Raw genomic sequence first — 20,441 nt, forward strand, 5'->3', positions numbered from 1 at the left:
TCAGTTCTGTTCAGTCGCTCAGTCGTGTCCGACTCTTTGTGACCCCATGAATTGCAGCACGCCAGGCCTCCCTGTCCATCACCAACTCCCAGAGCCCACCCAAACCCATGTCCATTGTGTCGGTGATGCCATCCAGCCATCTCATCCTCTGTCGTCCCCTTCTTCTCCTGCCCTCAATCCCTCCCAGCATCAGAGTCTTTTCCAATGAGTCAACTCTTCGCATCAGGTGGCCAAAGTACTGGAGTTTCAGCTTCAGCATCATTCCCTCCAAAGAAATCCCAGGGCTGATCTCCTTCAGAATGGACTGGTTGGATCTCTTTGCAGTCCAAGGGACTCAAAAGAGTCTTCTCCAACACCACAGTTCAAAAGCATCAATTCTTCAGTGCTCAGCCTTCTTCACAGTCCAACTCTCACATCCATACATGACCACAGGAAAAACCATAGCCTTGACTAGATGGACCTTTGTTTGCAAAGTAATGTCTCTGCTTTTGAATATGCTATCTAGGTTGGTCATAACTTTCCTTCCAAGGAGTAAGCGTCTTTTAATTTCATGGCTGCTGTCACTATCTGCAGTGATTTTGGAGCCCAAAAAAATAAAGTCTGACACTGTTTCCACTGTTTCCCCATCTATTTCCCATGAAGTGATTGGACCAGATGCCATGATTGTCCCATCACTTCATGGCAAATAGATGGGGAAACAGTGGAAATAGTGGCTGACTTTATTTTGGGGGGGCTCCAAAATCACTGCAGATGTTGATTGCATCCATGAAATTAAAAGATGCTTACTACTTGGAAGGAAAGTTATGACCAATCTAGACAGCATATTAAAAAGCAGAAAACTTACTTTGCCAACAAAGGTCTGTCTAGTCAAAGCTATGGTTTTTCCAGTAGTCATGTATGGATGTGAGAGTTAGACTATAAAGAAAGCTGAGTGCCGAAGAATTGATGCTTTTGAACTGTGGTGTTGGAGAAGACTCTTTCGAGTCCCTTGAACTGCAAGAAGATCCAATCAGTCCATCCTAAAGGAGATCAGTCCTGGGTGTTCATTGGAAGGACTGATGTTGAAGCTGAAACTTCAAAACTTTGGCCACCTGATGCGAAGAGTTGACTCATTGGAAAAGACCCTGGTGCTGGGACGGATTGGGGGAAGGAGGAGAAAGGGACCACAGAGGATGAGATGGTTGGATGGCATCACCGACTCAATGGACATGAGTTTGGGTGGGCTCCGGGAGTTGGTGATGGACAGGGAGGCCTGGCGTGCTGCAGCTTATGGGGTCACAACAAGTCAGATGTGACTGAGCAAATGAACTGAACTGATGCAGATATACATATGTTATTTAGAGAGAGACAGACACAGAGAGAGTGAGAGGCAGAGAGAAAGAAAAAGAAAGAGAGAGAGAGATAGCCAAAGGACACAAGGAACAAGACAAAGGACAGTGTCATACCCATACTATAGGACAGTTATACAGAACAGGAACACTTCTCCACCAGGCTCCAGGACACCATCCTCTCAGTAGAAATAGAATAGTGAGGACAACTTCTCATCTGAAATGTTTAAATGCCACCATTCAGAAATTATTCACATGCTATTCATGGTCTCTGAATTATTAATAACTCTCTGATTCTCTTTCTCACTACTAGTTCGAAGTAATAGTAAAAGCTTCCTAAGAAATGCTACCACCCCTCTACTGCTACCATGCTTTGGATTTCTGTGGTTACCACTGATAAATGGATAAAGAGACCAAAAAGGAAAGTAGAAAAAGGAAAGATTGGGGTAAAGATGGGGAAATAGAAAAGACAAATAAGTCTAGAAGTACAAATAAGAGCTAAGAGAGACAATAGAAATACAGAGATTTGAGTTAAATAGAGAACAAAGGTATACACTGAAAGTGAAAGAGAAGAAAAAGGAGAGGGGAAAACAATAAAATAATGGGGAAATGGATTCTCAAAAGTTCAAAAAACTCAAAATGCACTGAAGTAGTTACAAGTGAGGTAAAATATAGTGCCAGACTACAAAGCAAGTATGCTGCTTAATTATTCTATATTGGCAAATAATGCACTTCTTGAAGGCAATTTCACATACATGGTCATCTTATACAAAAGTTGGAACACATTTATAGTTCCACCAAAATTCAAGGAACAAGATTTGGTCACTTTTTGTTCCATACAATATTCAGTCACTCACTCTTCTCCTGTACAAAATGTGACTCTGGAGGTTGTCTTGTAGGCAGAGTTTCAATAGACTGGAGATGGATACTCTATTATACTGTGAGGTTTTTGAAAGATCCTCCCAAACTATTTTATTTTGTGGAAATTTTCTGGAACCTAAATAAAAATTAGGTTGATTTAGTCTTGTGTGGAAATGACTGAGCACTTAACCCCCCAAACATGTGGAAAGAGCCCATAGATCCCTCACTACATTTTCGTCATCAACTCACTCCCAAAATATGCACTTACATAAACATACGCAGAAAACACTTGGATTAGAAAGCTTCCAAAATTTGGTTTACTATATCTTTTTTCATCGTTTGACCAACTAAAAAATTTGTGTTCAGGCTGCTGAATATATGAAAAACCAAATGACACTTTGAACCAATTTCTATTTTAACTCAAAATTCTGTTAAATTTAGTCATTTATTTTGATATCAAATGTTTCATTCTTAACTTATTAAATTATGTAAATTAATGACATCTTAAGTTTGAAAATTATAAACAAAATTTATAATCAAAGCTTATAATCACACTGAGGAAAATACTGAATGTACAAGATGATTAAAACATTAAGATAATTGATTGCCACCTTTTGGTAACCATTAGTCTCTACCAAGTGAGAGTGCATGCTTATTAAAAAGCATTTTTAAAAAGATACTTCATGGTTCCATAGAAAGAGCATAACTTTGGACTCGGAATATTTAGGTTCACTCTCAGCACCATCATTTAGAAACCATACCAGTTCAAGCAAGAATTTAATCTCTCTGTAAAATCTAAAAAACCAAACTCATAGAAAAAGAATAAAACGTAGACTTTTAGAGGCTGGGAGGTGAGCAAAATAGAGGCTATTGGTCAAAGTGTACAGACTTCTAGTTATTAAATAAATAAGTTCTAGGGGGTCCTATTTTTTTTTTTAGTGAATGGATTTTTAAGACTATAAATGCAATTTTCTGTTCCTCGATTTGAATTGTAAAATTCTTCTGTTCAGTTCAGTCACTCAGTTGTGTCTGACTCTTCACAACCCCATGAATCGCAGTACGCCAGGCCTCCCTGTCCATCACCAACTCCCGGAGTCTACACAAACCCATGTCCATTGAGTCGGTGATGCCATCCAGCCATCTCATCCTCTGTTGTCCCTTTCTCCTCCTGCCCCCAATCCTTCCCAGCATTAGGGTCTTTTCCAATGAGTCAACTCTTTGCATGAGGTGGCCAAAATATTGGGGCTTCAGCTTCAACATCGGTCCTTTCAATGAACACCCAGGACTGATCTCCTTTAGGATGGACTGGTTGGATCTCCTTGCAGTCCAAGGGACTCTCAAGAGTCTTCTCCAACACCACAGTTCAAAAGCATTAATTCTTCGGCACTCAGCTTTCTTCACCATCCAACTCTCATATCCATACATGACTACTGGAAAAACCATAGCTTCTGTTATGTTTTAATTTTTTATGCTGGTGTTTCTTATACCTGGCCCAATTTATTTTATTAATAATCTATCTTGTATGGATGTTTGAGTTAGAGATTCCCCCCTCAAAATCTCAGTCTTTTCAATTTCTTTATCGCTTCTTTCCCACCCCTTAACTTCTTTTCTCCCATCTGCTTTCAATATGTTGGCTCTTTCGCATTTCACTTACCTTGTTCCCCAGTCTACCATAAAGAGAATGATTTCCATAATTCTCCAAAGAACATATTTTGTAAGTAGAAAGCCAATATTTACAAAATATTGTGTATGTATATATAAATGGATGTGTATGTGTTTATTTGTTGTTGTTGTGTTAGTCACTCAGTCATGTCCAATTCTTTGCGACTCATGGACTGCAGCCCACCAGGCTCTGTCCATGGAATTCTCCAGGCAAGAATACTGGAGTGGGTAGCCATTCCCTTCTCCAGGACATCTTCCCAAACCAGGAATTGAACCCAGTTCTCCTGCACTGCAGCAGATTATTCACTATCTGAGCCAGTACAACAAGCCAATCTTTGATTATATTGTAAATATCACATATTATTCCTTCTCCCCTAGTCACTTTACACATTCAACTTACAGAAAGATTAAGTACATTGGGAAGCTACATTTTTTTAATGTTGAATCATTTTAGACTTATTAAGTTTCTGAGATGTCCAATAACATTTATTTTTCCAAAATCACAGAGCTGGTGCTTTCTTTTGAAGCCCTTCTGAGCTCCAATTTTTCCCTATCTACCTGGAAGAAGACACACTTCAAAGAGGAAAAAAAAATGCTTTAAATTAAAAAAAAAAAAAGCTTTAAATTAAAAAAAAAAAGTAAAAGGCAAAAGATTTACTCAGTCTGAAGAGAAACCAGAGCTTGAACTGAAGTATGATGGTTGAAAGAAATACACTATATCAAAACACTCAAAGCAAAAGAAGCATCATAGAGGAAAAGCTGAACTGTGAAACTAAACAATAAGGAAGCAACAGGACAAGAAAAAGAACCTTGACTATGATGCTTAAGAGTTTATACACTTTACTGAAGAAAATAGTGCACAGAGAAATTTGAGCAGAAAAGGAATTCTCACTTTTAAACATTAAGGAGATTCCTCAAATCCACATTCACAACCTCACATCTTAAATGAACATCCACTTGAAGGATATACATGAACCTTCAATATATACACAGATAGTAAGATAATTTGAGTATTTTTTCTCATTTCACCACAATTAGAGTCTACATGAAAACTAAATTCGTACAAATATTGAATCAATATGGTGCACACCTGAAACTAATGGAAGTGTCAACGATATCTCAACTTATAAAGAAATGTAAAGACTAGGACTTCCCTGGTGGCCCAATGATTAAGAGTCCAACTGCCAATTCAAGAGACACAGTTTCCATCCCTGGTCAGGGAAAATTCTACATGCCTTAGGGCAACAAAGCCCACGTGCCACAACCACTGAATCCTGTGCAACTACAGCCCAAGAGAAGCCACTGCAGTAAGAAGACCAAGCACCTGAGCTAGAAAGGAGCCCCTGCTCACCACAACTAGAGAAAGCCTGTGCACAGCAACAAAGACCCAGCAGAGACAAAATTAAATAATTTTCTAAAAGACTAGCCAAAAAAATTTGCAATCAATATACGAGATTTGAAATTTAAAAGTTAAGTGGAAACAATAGGTTCACTCCTAATCAATTTGGAAGGAAAAGATGGACTATGTTGATGTCACCTCTCCAGAGACTCCCTCTTTCCTCGTACCCTAGAGACAGTCAAACTCTGGATACTTGAACTGAAGCTAATGAGTTACATGGGGCAGGACACTCTTGGGGCCACTAAAAATAAACACATCTTCAAGTATCTCAGTCTCTTAAAGCACATGCTTTGACTCTGGTGCTTATAAAAATATCCTTCAGATATAATATTAGCCCTTTTATAGGCAGTTTCCATAGATTTTACAGATTCCAACATCTGTTTAGTTACAGAATTAACTGTCTACTCTGATTTATATGCCTCATGTGCCCTGAAACATGCACTGTACTCATAGATTCCTCCTGGGAAAACTCTGAGGATGACAAAAGTTATGGTAAATGTAATTTTTAAAAGAACTGGTTCTACCTTCGATGGAGCCTGAGTGAGTTATAATTTTCATTTTCCTTGCCTTTGAGAACTAATTACTTTCAAGTTTAGCATATTTTAAAACATATTTAAATGCATTTATCCTTAGGATTCTGTCCTATCTACTTCACTTCAAATCAGTTCAGTTCAGTTCAGTCGCTCAGTAGTGTCTGACTCTTTGCGACCCCATGAATTGCAGCACACCAGGCCTCTCTGTCCATCACCAACTCCCAGAGTTTACCCAAACTCATGTCCATTGAGTCAGTGATTCCATCTAACTATCTCATCCTCTGGCATCCCCTTCTCCTCCTGCCTTCAATCTTTCCCAACATCAGGGTTTTTTCAAATGAGTCAGCTCTTTGCATCAGGTGGCCGAAGTATTGGAGTTTCAGCTTCAATATCAGTCCTTCCAATGAATACCCAGGACTGATCTCCTTTAGAATCGGACTGGTTGGATCTCCTTGCAGTCCAAGGGACTCTCAAGAGTCTTCTCCAACACCACAGTTCAAAAGCATCAGTTCTTTGGCACTCAGCTTTCTTTATAGTTCTACTCTTACATCCATACATGACCACTGGAAAAACCGTAGCCTTGACTAGACAGACCTTTGTTGGCAAAGTAATGTCTCTGCTTTTGAATATGCTGTCTAGGTTGGTCATAACTTTCCTTCCAAGGAGTAAGTGTCTTTTAATTTCATGGCTGCAATCACCATCTGCAGTGATTTTGGACCCCCCCCAAAAAATAAAGTCAGCCACTATTTCCACTGTTTCCCCATCTATTTGCCATGAAGTGATGGGACCGGATGCCATGATCTTAGTTTTCTGAATGTTGAGCTTTAAGCCAACTTTTTTGCTCTCCTCTTTCACTTTCATTAAGAGGCTCTTTAGTTCTTCTTCACTTTCTGCCATGAGAGTGGTATCATCTGCATACCTCAAATACCTTTCCTCAATTCCAAGACCACACTCACTTGATAACCACTGAATTACTAGCTTTCATGGGGGACAAGTAGTTATGTGATTCATCTGTCTGACATTAACATTTTCATCAATACACCAAGCCTCTAATTTCATACAACTATGGTGATCCTTCAAGACCATCTTGTTTCTTCTAGAAGTAGTTTTAAATCTTTCATCTTGTTATTTTCTCTTAAAGAAAACACCATATTCTTAGTCCAACACCCATTCAAGTGTCTCTAAGGCCACAAGACATAGTTTCTTTGACCCAAAAATGTTCTGGTGATATCTGCAGAGATAGTGTCTATACATCAGTTTGCTATTTACTTAAAGTAAGTTCTGGACTGGAAGAGGAATCTGAACTCCAGACTTGGAGAATAGTGGTATGGATGAAAGGAGGTAAGTATTTTCTCTACCAATTCAAGCAAAATGTTAGATCTTATTATCATGCAATCTGTAATGATATTTTAGATTTGTAAAGTGTAACAAAAGTGTGTATAGGAAAATAAGCTTCATTGAACATTCATGCCAAGTAAAGGGAATCAGTTTTCCCTATTATTGCAGACTTCTGCTATCTACACAGAACTTAGAATGAGAAATAGCAACATTGTCCATAATACTTAGCAATTATCATGACCAAATGCACCTCATTTATGAACTTAGACTAAGATAGAACTAATACCTGCATCTTAGGCTTACCACTGCATACTAGGCACTTATAGTAAAGAATTGTTACAAGTTAACAGGCATGATTACATTATACTTGCTCTTGGTTGAATTGTGTCCCCTCTCCCATCCAATGGTAGGTTGAAATCCAAAACCCAAATTCCTGTTTATATGACCTTATTTGAAAGTAGAATCTCTGCAGATGTAATGAAGTTAAGATGAGGTTCTACTCACTAGTGTGATCCCTAATACAATATGAAGAAACACAGAATAGAGAAGCAAGGACACTGCCATGTGACTGCCGAGGAAGTAAATGAAAGGCTGCTGCTGCAAGTCAAGAAACCCCTAAAATTATCACCAAAGCACCAGAAACTAGACAGTTGCAAAGATATATTCTCCCCAACAGGTTTCAGAGGTCCTGGAGGACCTATATTTTGGACCTTCTAACCTCTGGAATTGTAAAATGATAAATTTCTGCTGTTTTAAATCTCTAAATTGTGGTATTCTGTACAGCAGATAGGAAAATGGCAACCCACTCCAGTGTTCTTGCCTGGAGAATCCCAGGGATGGGGGAGCCTGGTGGGCTGCCATTTATGGGGTCGCACAGAGTCGGACACGACTGAAGCGACTTAGCAGCAGCTGCATGGAAATTTGTTTTAAATGCTCGTGTCAATCTGATTCTACTTTTTGTAATTACAAAGAATTTTACATATTCTTGTCAGAATGATCTTTTTATTAATTCAGATCACATTCTGTGCATCACTGAGAAAAACAAAATCATTTTGCATCATGTTCCAGACTGAATGTTAAGACATTTCAGTGATCTATGAGAAATAGCCTATTCAAAAACATTGCCGAAGACTTCAGCTGGTACCATGATGGACAGGAAAAGGTCACTCTCTGTGACTCTTAAAGTACAAGGATAGAGGGAAGAAGCAAAGGTAAGAACAATACACTTGATAAAACAAATTGTAGTAACTAATGCCAGTTTTATGATTCTGGGTATTTTGAAAAAAGGGCCTGATAATCTAGAGGATACTGGAATTAAGAACCATGGGACCTTAATCTTAACCATGGGATCTTAATCATGGGATCACTAAAAAATGTGAAAAGAATGAGAAGAGCTTACTCAAAATATAACAGTAGATCTCTTGGAACACAAACCTACCAGCTTTCACTAAAGAACTAAAGACATTATCTCTTATTAAAAGCTAATAATGTTATTTCTATTATTGCTGCTGCCACTGCTACTAAGTCGCTTCAGTCATGTCCGACTCTGCGACCCCATGGACTGCAGCCTACCAGGCTTCTCCGTCCATAGGATTCTCCGGGCAACAGTACTGGAGTGGGGTGCCATTGCCTTCTCCCTATTTCTATTATTAGGAAGCAGAAAAGACCAAGATGCGTGGGTTGGCGGGAAGCCTTTAAAATCTCAGAGATTACTTAGTGGTAGTTTGATACTTAGACACCAAGTATCCTGTTTCAATTTAATTGCGTTTTAGAACTTTTAATTCTAAATTAATTTAACATTTTGACACCACAGTAACAACAGCCACCAAGCCACAAAATAATCACTAAAAAACTTATAATAAAAGGAATTGAAGTACTAAGAACCAATAGAAAATATGTAATTGAGAGGCAGCAGAAGATCCTCCTGACTGGTCATGGATTTTGCTAATAAAAAAGTGATGTTTACAAAAGTTGGAGTCCTACAAGTTTCCATAAAACTTGGCAATTAAAAAATCTAAAGTTAGAACAGTCAAGACTGCTTTTAACTCTTGTTCAAAAATTCATTTGTTTTCCTCTTGTACATTTATAAATTTCTATAGCTCCTAAATTTAGTTTCTAAAATCCTTTACAGTTTTTGAAATTCCTTTTCACTTATTTAACAAAATTATTTTGTAAACCTGCTATATATACTAGACTTTTTTCTAGGCTGAAGTGCTATTATGAAATATTTCTCTTCTTTAGGTATTCTGTTCAGTTCAGTTCAGTCGCTCAGTCATGTCCGTCTCTTTGCGACCCCATGAACCGCAGTACGCCAGGCCTCCCTGTCTATCACCAACTCCTAGAGCCCACCCAAACTCAAGTCCATTAAGTCGGTCATGCCATCCAATTATCTCATCCTCTGTCGTCCCCTTCTCCTCCTGCCCTCAATCTTTCCCATCATCAGGATCTTTTCAAATGAGTCAGCTCTTCCCATCAGGTGGCCAAAGTATTGGAGTTTCGGCTTCAGTATCAGTCCTTCCAATGAACACCCAGGACTGATCTCCTTTAGGATGGACTGGTTGGATCTCCTTGCAGTCCAAGGGACTCTCAAGAGTCTTCTCCAACACCACAGTTCAAAAGCATCAATTCTTTAGCACTCAGCTTTCTTTATAGTCCAACTCTCACAGCCATACATGACTACTGGAAAAACCATAGCCTTGACTACATGGACCTTTGTTGACAAAGTAATGTCTCTGCTTTTTAATATGCTGTCTAGGTTGGTCCTAACTTTCCTTCCAAGGAGTAAGCATCTTTTAATTTCCTGGCTGCAGTCACCATCTGCAGTGATTTTGGAGCCCAGAAAAATAAAGTTTGACACTGTTTCCATTGTTTCCCCATCTATTTGTCATGAAGTGATGGGATCAGATGTCATGATTTTAATTTTCTGAATGTTGAGTTTTAAACCAACTTTTTCACTCTCCTCTTTCACTTTCATCAAGAGGTTCTTTAGTTCTTCGCTTTCTGCCATAAGGGTGGTTCATCTGCATATCTGAGGTTATCGATATTTCTCCTAGCAATCTTGATTCCAGCTTGTGCTTCCTCCAGCCCAGCGTTGCTCATAATGTACTCTGCATATAAGTTAAAAAAAGCAGGATGTCAATACACAGCCTTGATATACTCCTTTCCCTGTGTGGAACCAGTTTGTTGTTCCATGTCCAGTTCTAACTATTCTTTCCTGACCTGCATAGAGATTTCTCAAGAGGCAGGTCAGGTGTGCTGGTATTCCCATCTCTTTAAGAATTTTCCACAGTTTGTTGTGGTCCACACAATCAATGGCTTTTGGCATAGTCAATAAAGCAGAAGTAGATATTTTTTTTTGGAACTCTCTTGCTTTTTCAATGATCCAACAGATGCTGGCAATTTGATCTCTGGTTCCTCTGCCTTTTCTAAATCCATCTTGAACATCTAAAGTTCACGGTTCACATATTGCTGAAGCCTGGCTTGGAGAATTTTGAACATTACTTTACTAGCGTGTGAGATGAGTGCAATTGTGAGGTAGTTTGAGCATTCTTTGGCATTGCCTTTCTTTGGGATTGGAATGAAAACTGACCTTTTCCAGTCCTGTGGCCACTAGCTGAGTTTTCCATATTTGCTGGCATATTGAGTGCAGCACTTTCACCACATCATCTTTTAGAATTTGAAATAGCTCAACTGGAATTCCATCACTTCCAGTAGTTTTGTTTGTAGTGCTGCTTCCTAAGGCCCACTTGACGTCACAATCCAGAAGGACTGGCTCTAGATCAGTGATCACACCATGGTGATTATCTGGGTCATGAAGATCTTTTTTGTATAGTTCCTCTGTGTATTCTTGCCACCTCTTTTAATATCTTCTGCTTCTGTTAGGTCCATACCATCTCTGTCCTTTATCGAGCCCATCTTTCCATGAACTGTTCCTTTGGTATCTCTAATTTTCTTGTAGAGATCTCTAGACTTTCTCCTTCTATTGTTTTCCTCTATTTCTTTGCATTGATCGCTGAGGAAGGCTTTCTTATCTCTCCTTGCTATTCTTTGGAACTGTGCATTCAGATAGGTATATCTTTCCTTTTCTCCTTTGCCTTTTGCTTCTCTTCTATACACAGCTATTTGTAAGGCCTCCTCAGACAGCCATTTTGCCTTTTTGCATTTCTTTTTCTTGGGGATGGTCTTGATCCCTGCCTCTTGTACAATGTTATGAACCTCTGTCCATAGTTCTTCAGGCACTCTATCTATCAGATCTAATCCCTTGAATCTGTCACTTCCACTGTATAATCATAAGGGATTTGATTTAGGTCATACCTGAATGGTCTACTGGTTTTCCCTACTTTCTTCAATTTAAGTCTGAATTTGGCAATAAGGAATTCATGATCCGAGCCACAGTCAATTTCTGGTCTTGTTTTTGCTGACCTTATAGAGCTCCTCTATTTTTGGATGCAAAGAAAATAATCAATCTGATTTTGGTACTGACCATCTGGTGATGTCCATGTGTAGAGTCTTCTCTTGTATTGTTGGAAGAGGGTGTTTGCTACGACCAGTGCATTATCTTGGCAAAACTCTATTTGCCTTTGCCCTGCTTCATTCTGTACTCCAAGGCCAAATTTGCCTGTTACTCTAGGTATCTCTTGACTCCTTACTTTTGCATTCCAGTCCCCCATAATGAAAAGGACATCTTTTGGGGGTGTTGCTTCTAAAAGGTCTTGTAGGTCTTCATAGAACCATCCAACTTCAGCTTCTTCAGTATTACTGGTCGGGGCATAGACTTGGATTACCGTGATATTGAATGGTTTGCCTTGGAAACAAACAGAGTTCATTCTGTCATTTTTGAGATTGCATCCAAGTACTGCATTTTGGACTCTTTTGTTGACTATGATGTCTACTCCATTTCTTCTAAGGGATTCTTACCCACAGGAGTAGGTATAATGGTCATCTGAGTTAAATACACCCATTCCAGTCCATTTTACAATTTCAAAAGACTTATAAAGTGAAAGAAAATTAAAAGCTAGTGATGATTTCCTGAGTTTTCACTGCAGGTGGTTACAATGATGGTTACTCAGACTGAGTCCCTCTGGAACTTGCAGTTTGGATACAATAAAATCTTAGATCACTTCCAATAAAACGTTTCCAATCAAAGAAATGATTACAGACTCAACACCAAAGGCTCCATTACTCCACACATTAAAATGTATTGTTCCCAACTGAATAAAATTGTTAATAGTAAATTCTATTATCTTTGCATCTTCAGAAAAATAAGGTTTTTCTCTACACAGAACATAACCAGGAAAGCTGGTCTTTAAATATATTCAATCCTCCAGGGTGGAGTGGGGGGTGGGGAAGCTAGTAATGAGGCAGTACATATTTGTGTCTTATTTAGAACATCTAGATTTAATTTTTGAGAAACTTTTGAGTTATCTTTCTAGTTCATACAGTCATAAAGACAGACAGTGTCCCCAACAGTTAAAAACTTATATTGTAGAGTCTGTTGGAATCCTGCCTCAGTGGTTTATTAAGTACATCACTCTCATAAAATCACTGCACCTCTTTAACCCTCAGTTCCTTCATATATTTAGTAGAAATCATGATAATGCCAAGCTTATAGAGTTGTTCTGACAAATTGCCTAGAAAGTGCTTTGGTCAGTGCGTGAAACATAGAAGATACTCTTACATAGTAATTCTCTAGCATTCCTGTTTTTGTCAACAAAAGGGTAACTGTGAAAATGCCTCAAGCTTCTAATCAAAGTCTAGGAGAAAAGAAGTGGATTAAACATAAAAGTATGGAGTCCTCTTAACTCCAACAAGCAGAGTACAATGGAAAGAGCTAACGACAGCACCTTCTCTGGATTCATTCTCCTGGGCTTCTCCAACCAGCCCCAGCTGGAAACGGCTCTCTTTGCGGTCATCCTGATCATCTACTCCTTGAGCTGTTTAGGCAATGGCGCCATTATACTTTTGTCAACAATGGATCCTCACCTCCACACCCCTATGTACTTCTTCCTCTCCAACCTCTCTTTTATGGATCTTTGTTTGACTACTTGCACTGTCCCTCAGACCCTGGCCAACTTTAAGGGGAAGGACAAGACCATCACCTATGGCGGCTGTGTGGCCCAGCTCTTCATTGCCTTGGGACTCGGGGGAGTAGAGTGCGTCCTCCTGTCTGTCATGGCCTATGACCGCTATGTAGCTGTGTGCCGTCCCCTCCACTACATGGTGATCGTGCATCCCCAGCTTTGCTTGCAGCTGGTTGTAACTGCTTGGCTTACAGGCTTCGGTAATTCTGTAGTCCAGACAGCACTCACCATGACTCTTCCCCTCTGTGGTAAAAACCAAGTGGACCATTTCTTCTGTGAAGTTCCAGTGATGCTGAAACTGGCCTGCACCAACACCTCTGTCAATGAGGCTGAACTCTTTGCTGTCAGTGTGTTCTTTTTGGTGGTGCCCCTGTCACTCATCTTAATATCCTACGGTCACATTACCCGTGCAGTCCTGAAGATAAAGTCGGCCCAAGGGAGACAGAAGGCTTTTGGAACCTGTGGTTCTCATCTAATGGTAGTGGTTATTTTCTTTGGGACGCTCATCTCCATGTACCTTCAGCCTCCTTCCAGCTATTCACAGGATGTGAACAAAAGCATTGCACTGTTCTATACTCTGGTGACTCCCCTGCTTAATCCCCTGATTTACACTTTGAGAAACAAGGAAGTCAAAGGGGCACTAAGGAGACAAATGAGGAGAATCCTAGACTTGAGGCAAAGTTAATGCAGTGCTTGCAGGCCCAGGAAGTTCTTCAGTGGAACACTTCTGAGTGACTAAAAACTGGTTAATTTAATCAAACACATCTATGTGTGAGACAGTGGTCTAGGTACTTGAGACATATCAGTGAAACAGAGGCTCCTGTCCCCATTGAGCTAAACCTTTTGCTAGGGAGAATATATGTTAAATAAGATATTCTAAAAATAAACTATGGTATATCATGTACTACACATTAATGGAATGAACAATAATTACACATACAAAAACATGAATGATTCTTACAAACATGACTTACAGTGAGCAAACTAGATACAAAATAATTCCTAATGTATGATTCCATTTACGTAAAATTCAACCAAGGCACAACGAATCTCTGGTATTGAAAGTCAGAACAGTGGTTCCCCTGGGGACTGGGAGTTTTCCCTTGGAAGATATGTGGGGGAGGGGCATTCTGGAGTTCTGGTCAGGTTGTGATTTTTGATCTGGATATTGGTAATATAAAGTATTCAATCTGTGAAAATTCATCAAACCTGAAACTTAAAGTACTTGCACTTTCTGTATGGATGCTGGACTTCAAATCATTTACTTCTTAAAAGTTTTAAATAAACCAGATATTAGCAGAATACTTTGATTCTAAATGATCACACTAAGTATTTTTGTTACTTTCACATAAAATTTGGGTTTATCTTCTCAGTGATCTAAGTTTCTTCTATCCATTGACTATCTTTAATAGATTTAAAGTGTTTATGCTATGCTATGCTAAGTCACTTCAGTAGTGTCCAACTCTGTGCGACCCCATAGACAGCACCAGGCTCCCCCATCCCTGGGATTCTCCAAGCAAGAACACTGGAGTGGGTTGCCATTTCCTTCTCCAATGCAGGAAAATGAAAAGTGAAAGTGAAGTCTCTCAGTAGTGTCCGACTGTTCGCAACCCCATGGACTGCAGCCTACCAGGCTCTTCCATCCATGGGATTTTCCAGGCAAGAGTACTGGAGTGGGGTGCCATTGCCTTCTCTGTTTAAAGTGTTTAGATATTAGCAATTTTTGGCCAACTCAGATGAATCTTGTCTTGAAGATCTCAATTTAATGATGATCTCAATTCAAGATCATGTGTCCTGTGAGTCTCTCTGGTCTCTTCATTCCTTGTAGATACTTAGTAACCAGGTCTTGAGACAAAAAGCATAGTGATAATTTTCAGATGAAAATTCTACTCCTGGGTTTATATTGCCTTGAATTAAGTTTATCTTGACTGAAAAAGACATTTGTTGTGAATATTTGTTTGTGTTGGGGATTTTCTCCCCAAGACTTGGAAGCAACGAACCTGAACGAATGACACTCAGACAGTCTTTTGCAAGGACTGACAAGTTTATTTCTGCAGTCAAGCCTTTTTATAGAAGCAGGAACAAAGAGCTTAAAGTATACGGCCAGCAGAGCGCATATGGGGTTAACACATAATCAGTAAAAACATTTCAAGGACAGTGTGCTCTAAGTGACTCATGTGCTTATCCCACAACCCGTTTTCTCAAGTAACATCCCCATTTATTATTAAATCTTGGCTCCGAGCATAACCAAAGGCAGAAGATATTTTTCTGTCTGCAGTACACAAAGCCGGGTACTTCTGGCCCTTTGCCATTTTCCCAAGGATTTTCTCCTAATACGGCTATTTTGTACTACGCTTCCCAACAGTTTGTATATCTGTATTTTTATAATGTAGCATATAAAAAGGCATAATTTACTAGTAGCAAAAAATATTTTCTTTTACCAGAGATTTTAATATTTTTAGTATTTAATAGGATATGATAAAAAGGCAGATAATGAAAGGAATTCATAAAACAAAAGTAAAACACAGAAATAATTGTCTGGTAAGCTCAGTGTTCCTTTGCACAAATATGTTCTTCTTAAATAGTTCTTATTTAATAATGGAAAGTTGGATGGTTTTTCATGTATTATTCTGCTAGTGAAATAATAGAACAAGGATTTTCTTCATTTAAGTGAAAATAGATTACTGAATTGTTGAGGTCTGTACTATTCTTATTTCTGCTTGTACTGAATATGAGTGATTTCTGATTATATTTTTTGTGATAGAGAAGATATGATTTTTTTATATCAACCCCTTGGAGTTTTCTTTCAAACCATGACAGCTAGACTCACTGATAATCATATCATTGTTTTGGTACTAAAGTTCCATACTCTATAATCATCTAGATGCTTAATTTTTTTACTTTTCAGAAAATAAATGCTGAAAATTTATCATTTCATTCAAGGTAGTCTTTTGTGAATTTCATTTCCCAATAAGGTGCACTAGGTTACAGCTGATCAAAGTTCCCACTGCAAGTCCAGTCACTCCTCCTTAGCCACAGACTCAACCAAATATGGATCCATTTGATCTGTCATTCTCCATAAAGGATTTGAGCATCCAGCTTTTCTGGTATAGGAGTGGGTGGGAGGAAGTGCCTGAAACAAACCCTGGCCAATAATACTGAGGAACAATTGTACTTAATTTTAGCAACCATATTTATGAAGCCATTATAAATGTTGTGAAAGTGATGAGGGTGATGTAGACATGAATAAAAGAAAACACTGAACACTTCTGAGGTGACCTGAAGGGCAAGTGCTTTTTTTTTTTTTTTCTCTTAGAGCATTTGATGAACTTGAGTGTGAGCTGAGGATCGAGCATGGCACATAGAGAGAGACTTAGCCATGAAAACATGAAAAGCCAAACACTCATGTAAGGCTAGCATGACAAGCTGAAAAGTTAAAGAGACTCAACTATGTGGCCAGATGTTTCCAGTGGACATTTCTATTTCCAGTGGACTCCCTGGGAAGCCAGAAAGCCAGATCAAAGTTTCAAAAATATGGAACAATCTATCCTGAAACTCCATTATGCTTAGGAAACAAAAACTTACTGGGGTAAGGGGTCCTTTCTCTAACACATAGTTCTCTTGGGTAAGGCAGTTGCCAAATTTTGAAGCTTCATGAAGCAGGGGCTAAAAAGCTAAGCTAGACGTCTTTGAGGGGCAGAACTTAAGGTCCAAGAGTCTTTCAGGGCTGAGAAAATAAGACTCCTGAGACTTTCTGTCAAAACCCAGGAGAAGATTGTATCTCTTCTATCTCTGCTGCTGCTACTGCTAAATCGCTTCAGTTGTGTCCGACTCTGTGCGACCCCAGAGACAGCAGCCCACCAGGCTCCCCCGTCCCTGGGATTCTCCAGGCAAGAACACTGGAGTGGGTTGCCATTTCCTTCTCCAATGCAGGAAAGTGAAAAGTGAAAGTGAAGTTGCTCAGTCGTGTCTGACTCTTCCCGCCCCCATGGACTGCAGCCTACCAGGCTCCCCCATCAATGGGATTTTCCAGGCAAGAGTTCTGGAGTAGGGTGCCATTGGCTTCTCCACTTCTATCTCTAGAAGACAACAAGATAAAGGCTGAATAGAACAAGAACCAACTGTACAGCAGAAGAAACTATAGTCAATATTTTGTAACAATTTTTGTACCCTATAAAGGTTAAGAATCTGAAAATATATATATATATATATATACACACACATATTGTGATCATCAGAATCAGAAGATATTAAGAAGAGATGGCAAGAATACACAGAAGAACTGTACAAAAAAGATCTTCACGACCCAGATAATCACGATGGTGTGATCACTCACCTAGAGCCAGACATCCTGGAATGTGAAGTCAAGTGGGCCTTAGAAAGCATCACTACGAACAAAGGTAGTGGAGGTGATGGAATTCCAGTTGAGCTATTCCAAATCCTGAAAGATGATGCTGTGAAAGTGCTGCACTCAATATGCCAGCAAATTTGGAAAACTCAGCAGTGGCCACAGGACTAGAAAAGGGCAGTTTTCATTCAAATCCCAAAGAAAGGCAATGCCAAAGAATGCTCAAACTACTGCACAATTGCACTCATCTCACACGCTAGTAAAGTAATGCTCAAAATTCTCCAAGCCAGGCTTCAGCAATATGTGAACCGTGAACTTCCTGATGTTCAAGCTGGTTTTAGAAAAGGCAGAGGAACCAGAGATCAAATTGCCAACATCCGCTGGATCATGGAAAAAGTAAGAGAGTTCCAGAAAAGCATCTATTTCTGTTTTATTGACTATGCCAAAGCCTTTGACTGTGTGGATCACAATCAACTGTGGAAAATTCTGAAAGAGATGGGAATACCAGACCACCTGATCTGCCTCTTGAGAAATTTGTATGCAGGTCAGGAAGCAACAGTTAGAACTGGACATGGAACAACAGACTGGTTCCAAATAGGAAAAGGAGTACGTCAAGGCTGTATATTGTCACCCTGTTTATTTAACTTCTATGCAGAGTACATCATGAGGAACGCTGGACTGGAAGAAACACAAACTGGAATCAAGATTGGTGGGAGAAATATCAATAACCTCAGATATGCAGATGACACCACCCTTATGGCAGAAAGTGAAGAGGAACTAAAGAGCCTCTTGATGAAAGTGAAAGAGGAGAGCAAAAAAGTTGGCTTAAAGCTCAACATTCAGAAAATGAAGATCATGGCATCCGGTTCCATCACTTCATGGGCAGACGAATGGATAAGAAAGCTGTGGTACATATACACAATGGAATATTACTCAGCTAATAAAAAGAATGCATTTTATTTAGTTCTAATGAGCTGGATGAAACTGGAGCCTATTATACAGAGCAAGTAAGTCAGAAAGAAAAACACCAATACAGTATATTAATGCAATTATATGGAATTTAGAAAGATGGTAACGATGACCCTATATGCAGATCAGTAAAAGAGACACAGATGTAAGGAACAGACTTTTGGACTCTGTGGGAGAAGGTGAGGGTGGGATGATTTGAGAGAATAGCATTGAAACATGTATATTATCATATGTGAAACAGATCGCCAGTCCAGGTTCAATGCATGAGACAGGGTGCTCAGGGCTGGTAAAATGGGATGACCCTGAGAGATGAGATGGGGAGGGAGGTGGGAGGAGGATTGGGGATGGGTAACACATGTAAACCCATGGCTGATTCATGTGAATGTATGGCAAGAACCACCACAATATTTTCAAGTAATCAGCCTCCAATTAAAATAAATACATAAAGGAATTGTGTTTCATGGGAGTCATACTGATACTTCAGGCTTCCAAGGTGACACATTTCCTGAGCACACTGTGTTCACCTTGTGTTCCTCAGAAGGCAAAAATGATGAAAGATTATGAATTTCTCTTGGGTGTATTGGTAGTTCTGAACTCCAGATGGGATCAAATAATTTAGCCAAGGCCTGGATACACCCACTGCAGCCATTTCACAGATATTAAGAATTCAAAAGGAGGGAATTCCCTAGTGTTCCAGGGTACAGGCTCCCTGCTTCTTCTGCAGGGGGCATAGGTTCAATCCCTGTTCTGGGAACTAAAGAAGGAAAGCTTGTAACAGTAGATATCATTTGAAAAATTTACAAAATAGAACTGAAATTTAGGTATGTGGTATCTTTTAAGTGATCTTTTTTTATTATTATTTTAGCCTGGGATCTAGATACCTTTATTATCTGTAATTTATTCTGAAGTAAAATACACATCCAAATGATGCTCAAGCATTTGCTTAAAACAAATAAATCTGTTTGGTGGCAGTCCTCAGGAGCAGACAAGTAGCTGCTCACTCAGGAAAATGGGCTTTGTGACTTCATGTGACCTTGAGGTCTGTACCAAAGAAAGTATCACTGAGGGATTTGTAAGTGACTATTTGGGCATAACTATCAAGACCTGATTGAGTAATAAGGAGAGGGGGAAATTTCTCACCATTCAGAGTACAGAGCACTCCAAACTGCTTTTAATCAGGTATATGTTCAGCATTACTGTGGGGTCAAAATCCTTGGTTTTACAAGTGTTTAATTCAAGGGTGAAGAGTGTGGTGCTGTTAGGAATATAGATAAAATCTTGACCCTGTATATAATTTACCCACACTGCCACGTCCAGCTTGCAAGACCACTTCTCAGGCAAATTGGCTGAGAGGGTTCAGGACCCAGGAGGATGGTTAGCTGCTAGGATAGGGAACTGTGTGATAGTGGTCATGCTTTTGTCTCCACTAAGAGACACAAATGCACTTACTTGCCTAGTGGTACATGCTGGGAAATCTACCAAAAATCATAAATATTTCTGTGAGGATGGCACAGTCAAAACTCTAACCTCCAGAGAAAAATCACTGTTTGTGACATTTAACTGACACCAAAAAACAGAATCTACACCTGAAAATAAATTTTTGCTATAAACTGAGCTATAGTAGGGATCTAAGAGCTACTATGGCAGATTAATTTTTTCTGGAATGTTTATTTTGTTAGTCATAATTCAGAACTCTGTAACAGTTATTTCAGAATTAGACAGCTACTACTAAAGCTTAGGCATGTGTTTTTAAATTAATAGATGCAATATTTGTTTTTTCAATTTCCTTCTGATGAGTCTGGGGACATCTCCACCAAACATGGGATTTCCTGGGAATCAGGGGCAATTTTCAATATTTTTATACTTCACTAAATCCGAATTTCACAGGACGTTTGGCAGAGGAGACATTCTAATGTCTTAACC

General features: G+C 39.2%; 1 protein-coding gene across 1 annotated transcript; it reads left to right on the plus strand.

Moving 5' to 3' along the window:
- Window positions 1-12,941: 12,941 nt before the first annotated feature.
- LOC102414078 (putative olfactory receptor 2B8) lies at window positions 12,942-13,886 on the plus strand. Its single transcript, XM_006051446.4, has one exon. It carries the CDS (start codon window positions 12,942-12,944, stop codon window positions 13,884-13,886), a length of 945 nt encoding a protein of 314 aa, XP_006051508.4.
- Window positions 13,887-20,441: the final 6,555 nt, after the last annotated feature.

The sequence above is a fragment of the Bubalus bubalis genome, chromosome 2, assembly GCF_019923935.1.
Source record: "Bubalus bubalis isolate 160015118507 breed Murrah chromosome 2, NDDB_SH_1, whole genome shotgun sequence".
Classification (NCBI taxonomy): domain Eukaryota; kingdom Metazoa; phylum Chordata; class Mammalia; order Artiodactyla; family Bovidae; genus Bubalus; species Bubalus bubalis.